Source organism: Hesperophylax consimilis, chromosome 11 (assembly GCF_061612785.1).
Source record: "Hesperophylax consimilis isolate HC1 chromosome 11, BYU_Hcon_1.0, whole genome shotgun sequence".
Classification (NCBI taxonomy): Eukaryota; Metazoa; Arthropoda; class Insecta; order Trichoptera; family Limnephilidae; genus Hesperophylax; species Hesperophylax consimilis.
In genome coordinates this window covers 10,332,545-10,340,310 of record NC_142846.1, presented here as the reverse complement: position 1 = coordinate 10,340,310, position 7,766 = coordinate 10,332,545, and the positions used below count along the sequence as shown (strand labels likewise).

General features: G+C 33.2%; 1 protein-coding gene across 3 annotated transcripts in view; it reads right to left on the bottom strand.

Annotated features, from left to right (window-relative positions):
- Positions 1-475: 475 nt before the first annotated feature.
- The window catches only part of LOC149419770 (potassium channel subfamily K member 6-like), a 295,617-nt gene continuing 288,326 nt past the window's right edge, over positions 476-7,766 (bottom strand). For all 3 annotated transcript variants that reach the window (XM_089637021.1, XM_089637019.1, XM_089637020.1), the window contains 3 exons: positions 5,959-6,168; positions 4,409-4,597; positions 476-4,215 (listed from right to left, as the gene is read on the bottom strand). In XM_089637021.1, the coding sequence (XP_089493147.1) occupies positions 3,890-4,215; positions 4,409-4,597; positions 5,959-6,168 (725 nt within the window). In that variant the 3' untranslated portion in view covers positions 476-3,889. The remainder of the gene's footprint in view (positions 4,216-4,408; positions 4,598-5,958; positions 6,169-7,766) is intronic.

The following is a 7,766-nucleotide window of genomic DNA, read 5'->3' as shown; positions in this document are numbered from 1 at the left end:
TAGTCTGCTTTGGATACATTATTTTATATGGTTTCTTTAGACTTGTATAAATGCATTCCCATAGTTTCTACAGTACTTATAGAGAAGTGTTGATGCAGTTCGACCTTCACATGTACAAAACAGAGTGTTACATTAAGATATTTTCACCGATTGTTGTGACGACTGAATATTTTAAATCTATTTAAAATTTGATTATAAATGTGATTCTACATGTTTGTAAGCTCTGATATGTAATGTTAATCTTTGATAGTTGAATTATTTCATTTATTTTAATTTCTGTGGGATTATAATTATTTATTCAAGTTTGATGCATTCATTAGATATCTTAACCAAACAAATGTGGGCCTTTTCCAAAAGGATTCATTGTTTAATTTTTTCTTTCTCATTAAATATAAAATAAATATACATTTATATATATATATATATATATATATATATATATATATATATATATATATATATATATATATTAATATTTTCATGCTAAATAGATAATAAATATATATATATTTGATATACTATTTAATATCACAAAATAAAATTAGCACACTCGTTTTAAAAATATGTTAGGCATATAAAAAAATTTAAACGTCGTTTCCTTAACGACAATATTAAAATTTTTAAATATTTTAGGGTTAAAATTTTTTTTGGTGATTTTTTAATGAATGCTTTTACAGAAATTAAAGATGATATATTTTCTAAGTTTTTCAATAGTTTCTAGACATTAATGACTACTATGTATTTTCATTTTTTTTACATTTATATTTTGGTCTCCTATAACATGAAATTGACACTTGTAAGGTCCAACATAACATTAAATCGCTAATTCTTTTGTTGACCGAATAGCAGACTAGGTCCATCTTCTAAAGTGCTGACTTATTTCAAAATCATCTACCATCATCAATATCTAGCGATGAATCAATTAAATAAACACATATATAGTTAGTCAGATGTATACCTCAAGTTTTGCAATAATTTGCAATCTTCATTCTGAACGTTTTCATTTGGGATTAGGTGACATTGACCGTTTAAAAAGGAGACTTCATTTTTTGCATCTGTTAATTTTTAACTTTATAATGGGGTATTATTTTTATGTGGCTAGAATATACTATGTGACAGAAATTCCTTTTTACAATTGAGGAACTGGATGCAATAACAATATAAACTTGCTGTAAAAGCTGGTTGCACCAATTACTTCTTGATATCTCCATCTTTATCTGCTGTGTAAATATTACTTCTGTAGGTATTACACAAACAGAGCTACATGTAAAAGTTTAAACACCAGTTACAAGTGAATACCACGCATTTAAAAAAACTTTGAAAGCATTTTACTCAAAACTACAATTTTCAACAAAAGTTGTTATTGCATCTCTCCTCAATTGATTTTTACATTCGTCGCATTAATAAACAGAATCTGAATTCGTTTTGCAATCATTGTGATTTCTCATTAGACCACAGAGTTTCTGAATAACATACTGATGCACATCAAATTATTTGGCTGTAAATTGTGTGATTATTATTACGTTACGACAGTATAATAGTTAATGAAATGTTAAAAACAGTTTGCATCAATAAACCAATCAGTGTTTTTATATGTGCGTAATATGGTCTGCTCTTTCTGGCTGACAATAATTATTCAATGTGTAAACTGCCCGAAAGTGGCACATTGATCATTGAACTACCCAGTGCACAAAGTGTCTTTATCGAAGAGATGGGTCTATTTAAGGGTAAAAATAACATACATTATAACCTACGCATTCATAGATGGCATTAGTTTAATTATTTTATGAATATACGCTTTTTGCAAGTTAGGCTTAAAAATAATAAGACAAATTATTTATAAGCAATAATTAGTTGTCTGAAATATTAATACAGATTGAAAATATCTCCCGAGTAAAAATAAATGCCGCCAACGGGAACTGAACTGAGTCCGGTCAGGTGCTCTGTAACCACTGAGCTATGTCGGTTTATTTCCAACCCGCCAAATAATTCAATATGTACTAGTACCTCAATCAACAATTACTGCTTATTATATTTTTTCCACCAGTAAACAACCAACTTTATTTTTGTAGGAAAGGCTTTGTTAGTGCTAAATTTCTCACTAGATGGCGTCGAGACATATGATATCTTCATTTATTGGTGAAATATTTTTGACTTGTATCATTGTACTTGTTATCATTATTATTTTTTAATGATAAACAAATGTTCATAAGACAAGGTTTTATAAACATTAGTTTATCATTAAATAATAAGACAAATTATTTATTTGCACCTGTTCAGACGCAATTTGAATACGATTGAATAGTTTTTCCTGTATAAAACGCAAATCTTTCTGGAAAGGCATACAAATACTATATTGTATTTGTATGCCTTTCTTGAAAGAAATCATATTCATATTGCGTACGTACGGGAGCAAACAAATGTCTAATTTGCAAATAGTGTATTTTCATAAAATAATTAAATTAACGCATAGATTATATTGTATGTTACGTTTACCCTTAAAAAATGCTGTGTAGTATTTAGATGGTAGATGTGATAGCGATGTGCGATGTGTGGTGCATTTTGCCGACATGAGTTGCAATTTAAATATAGTTTCAGACCTACAGTCATCTAATTTAAAATACTTTTTTGTCACATGCTATTAATGTTAATCTGTGATACTTTTCACACAAATATTCTATTTTTTGTTTGTATTCGGAAATATATAAATATTCTTTCTAGACAGTTATATTATAATATTTAAATAAATAATATTATTTATAATATTTTCTAATACATTTTACAAACACTTATTTTATTTAAAGGTGTGAGTTTTCAAGGGAAGACAACAATAAGATTACAAGGTACATAGTTCAACACTGATAATATAGAGATAAATTTAAGATTGGTGGATACATACAATACATTATCCTTTATGAATCTTTTCATGTTACAATATGGGTATTTAATGGTAATTTTATTATGTAGGTCTAGGAGAACATCACATTAATTTACTCTAATAATAGAAAAATTCATTTGGAAAAGTGCAAAAATGTAGAAACGTTCAAAGTTTTCAGTAATATCTTTAGGACGGTCAATATATTAGGCTAAATCAATATAAAATTAAAAAACTTCCTCGCATTTGGCCATTCCAAATAAATTGAGCTTGTAAATTTTTGCTCCTTGATTCCAAACAAAATTCACAAAACGCGACATTATACAATGCATGTTTTGTAAATTTGGTTTTATATTATTCTACTCGCCCTAAACTTTTATTTAAAAAGTTCATTCCAAAACAATAAAATAATTAAAGAGAGTCAATGTTGTTGTCATTGTAGGTATAAGAAAAAATATTGTGCTGAAATTGATGCAATAAAAATTATCAATAAAGTATAATGTACATAAAGTTTACATGCAATTATAATATTTCAAAGAATAATAAAAAATACATGTTTACAATGTTTAGTCGCTTTGTAATCCTGTCGAAAATTCATTGTACATCAGAAGTAGAATCATTATTATTGTAGTTATTGTTTACAAAAATACAAAATAACCTTAACTTTCAAACATTAAAATCTCCCGTTTGCCCAACTGACAAAGGTTCTCTTTCGACTCAACAAGCAATTAATTATAAAAAAAAACAAAAAACATTATTCTAAATGCAATTTATTTTCTAATAGACCTTTTGTTTAATCTCTTGAATCAATGAAAATTGTTTTATAACAAGCCTAAAATTAAATCACTACAATAACATAATTTAATTCGATACATTTCAGTACCTATTTAATAAAAATAAGCAAATTTTAAATTATTCTACTTCTGACAAGCATAGAAGAGCAACCGAAGAATTTAAAAATGTTCAATAGACAATTTGTAAAATTCGACAGTTTTGACCATAGATACAACGTGTTTACGGAACTCTGAGATCTCTTGCATGGACAGGGGTGGTATCTTCAGGGCTAGGGCTATCATCCCGATGAGGCTTGACTCTGACGACAGAACGGCGAGTGGAGGCAGTGGGATCATCGCATTGGGGAGCGTATTGTCCGGGGATGGTGAGGGAACCGACGGTGTATTGGGGGCCGACCATGCCGCCATCGCTCAAGCGCATCTTCTCGGGGTCGTAGCCAGAGTTGGAGTCCGTGGAGGTGAAGATGAGGCCGACATTGAGTTGAGGGATGTCGTAGTACACAGTGAGGGTCAGCATCATGAAGGTCAGGCCTACCAGCAGGTAAACTGAATAAAGAAAAAAACATGCATTATTATAAATCTAATGGAATACCACTAAAAAAATGCAGATTTAAAACGAAAATTATTAAAATACGGATGTCCCTTTACATGGACCTTATTGTAGATATTGAGTGTTTTTTATGGCTAGTCGTTAATTTAATCAAAATAAATAAATAGTGGGGAGTGCGTAGGTACTGACCAGTAGTTCCAACTTTGTAGAGCGGCCGCATGGGCTGGTTAGGTGTGTCTCCGGGGATGTAGTCGCCCAGGCCGATGGTGGTCAGAGAGATAAAGCAGTAATACAGCGAGTCCAGGTAGTCCCATTCAGGCTCCAGGATGCTGAACACGGAGGCGGGGATGGCCAGGAACACCACCACCAATATCGACACTGAGGAAGAAAAAATAACAGTTAAATTAGAGAAATAAGGTATAAATACGTACTAAGGAAATTTTCAAACATTTTTCAGGCCGGTAAGTGCCATAATATTGATGATTCATCATGCGAACTCTGGCGGGACAAAAAGGTAGTACCTATCCTACATGGCCACAAATTTACAGACAGATGAAATGGTCAAGTCAATAACATAACATATATACAGGGTTTTCCAATAAGGGGTGTTATTTTGATATTCAATCGTAAAAGATCAATGGTTTGGTTGCTTGTGTGGCACGTAGCGCCGTCTTGTTGAAAGTAAACGTTGTCCAGATCAATACCATCCAATTCCGGCGATAAAAAATCATTCATCATCTCTCGATAGCGATCCATTCACCGTAACTGTTGCTCCAGCCTCATTTTTGAAAAAGTAAGGTCCAATGACTCCGCCGGACCATAAACCGCACCAAACAGTCACACGTTGAGGATAGAGAGGCTTTTCAAGAATAACTCTTGGGTTTTCCGAGCCCCAGATGCGACAATTTTACTTGTTGACGAAGCCACCGAGGTGGAAATGGGCCTCATCACTCAAGATGATTTGCATTTGATTCACTCAAGTGAATTTTAATAATTTCAATGCTTTGTTGAAGCGTGTATCGTTCCATTTTTATTAATGACGTAGTTTCTACTTGTCAAATGTCAAAAAATGACAGCTTTTAAAGTAACATCTACCGAAATAGCGGGCTATTCAAAATAACACCTCTTATTGGAAAACCCTATATATATTGTACAGGGTGTATTGGCACGTACCCGACAAACTTTAACCAGCTATTCCTTAGCACATTTGGAGTAAAAAATGTTATGGGCACTTTGCTGTCCGGTAACATTTTTTTTTAATAAAAAAATTATTATTCATATTTTCACCACATGTCACCAATGTTTTATCCTTTGTCAAAGTTTGAAAACCCATCTGGCAATATTTTGTTCGAGTTTCGTTGAATAATGTACGTACGTACCTACGTTGGCGCGCTTTTACAATCACCACGAAATGGCACAGCACCATTCGTTTCATTTTTAACTATTATTATTTAGTGTGTACGAAAGAGCGAGGACACTTTTTGACACATTTGCTAATAACAGCTGTTGAACACGAGATTCAATGCAAATGACAGTGACGGAGTGTGGATTTTTTATTTATTTTTTGTTTTTAATGGAAAAAAAATGTTACCGGACAGCAAAGCGCCTATAACATTTTTTACTCCAAATGTGCTGAGGAATAGCTGGTTAAAGTTTGTCGGGTACTTGCCGATACACCCTGTATATATATAAAAATAATATATATCACAAAGTAAAGTAATATGAAGAGAACAAGTTACCTATGATTAAGAGGTGCATGATCCTGATAGAGAAGGGTTGGTATAGGTGCCCCAGGCGGTGGTTCAGCGCCCTGAGCAGCGCGGAGGCCGGCCACAGCAGGCGCTCCACTAGCGCGGCCAGCAGCACGAGGGTCAGCGGGATGCCGCACGCAGCGTACGCCATGCAGAATATCTTGCCGGTGCGGGATAGCGGGGTCACGTGGCCGTATCCTAAAGAGAAACATGACTATTTATTTGTTTGGAAGAGATACGTGCGACAGATCGGCGCATGCGCAGACGGAAATTGTAAATTCAAAATACTTTGTTGCACAGAAATACCTAAGATGGTTATTGATGACCTGCAGACAAGCTCAAGAACGATGACAAGTTACCGACATTATCGATAAAACCGTTATCAACCGACAGTGTTAGCTACCCTGATGACCTAATCTTGCCTGATCTAGTATATGATCTATTCCATAGAATCTATGATGTATATCAGTGAAAAGGGGATTTTCGATTGAATAGAAACTAGAAACCCAAAGTTGATTGTTTCCAACTTTCGTTTTTCTTCATTGACTGATTACTAACACGCCATTAAGGCGATGCACTACGTAGTAATGCAAAATCATGTGTTTTTGGTTTGAAAATTTGGTCGCCTAGAAATGTTTCAGATGCTTTAAATAAATACCGCGAGTATAATACAGCTTAGCCATTGAAATAATCGAGTATTTTTTACATAAGTCTTTTTATAAGCCCAGAAAAAAATAATGTATAAGGCCTATGAAAACTGCTTTAAAGTTCAAAATTTCCTACTTACGAACCCATTTTCGGTTATGGTTTTATTGTATAATGTGGCAAATTAAGTTATTTATAAAATGATTCGAAAACATTTAAATATTTATGCCTGAACATCCACAAAATAAAATAAAAGGCACTTTTTGACCATGTTTTTTTCTTTCCTAAATCAAAACAGCTGGATGGTGTTAAGCTGGAATTCAAGCCTTATCGCCATCTACGTAAGGAGTGTTATTGATGGCGGCTCGATTCAAAATATTACACGACGTAGTGCATCGCCATAAGAAAAAACATATTATTATTTCATAGACATACAAAGTTGAAACAGAAGATAGAAAACCGCATATAGAAGAAAACAAACATACATACATCAAGATTTGTTTTCTCTGTTCATCCATCTGTCAATGTCAACTCTTTGTTTTTGTATAGTACCAACCCACAACCTCGTCAAAAATCCTACCCTACCTACCATAATTTTATTATAATCGATATTGTTTTATTAAATACTAATTTATGAATCGGTACCTATTTAATTTTCAGCCATCGATCAAATTTATTGTCATCAGAACCCATCTTAACTTCACATAGATGAATATTTTGATAACTTCGAGACAGCACAACATCCTACTTCCTAGAAAACCCCATGGGGAATCTCAAACGCCAACTTGTACGAAGGTAAATTCCGCCTAAATTGTTCTATTTATATCAAATTGCTTCTGGAAGGTGGGTAAATAATTCAACGACCTATTCTGGAAGCGGCCCCTACCTCTCTGAAAGTGCTTACCTATCTGAATGCCCACCTGTCTGTCTGAAAGAGCCGTAGCTATCTGACAGTGATGGCTTTCACTTCTGAGCTGTCACGCCCCAAGAAAAGCCTTCTCATTTTATCTTAAGCGGCTATATAAATAAGTAATTTCTTTAAGTAAATAAAGACTTAGGTAGGAACTAACAATAATTATGTAAGTAGGTAATTGGTGTGGGTAAGACCGGTCGTTGAAAATCAATTATATTTTACCCACCATTTATTTATT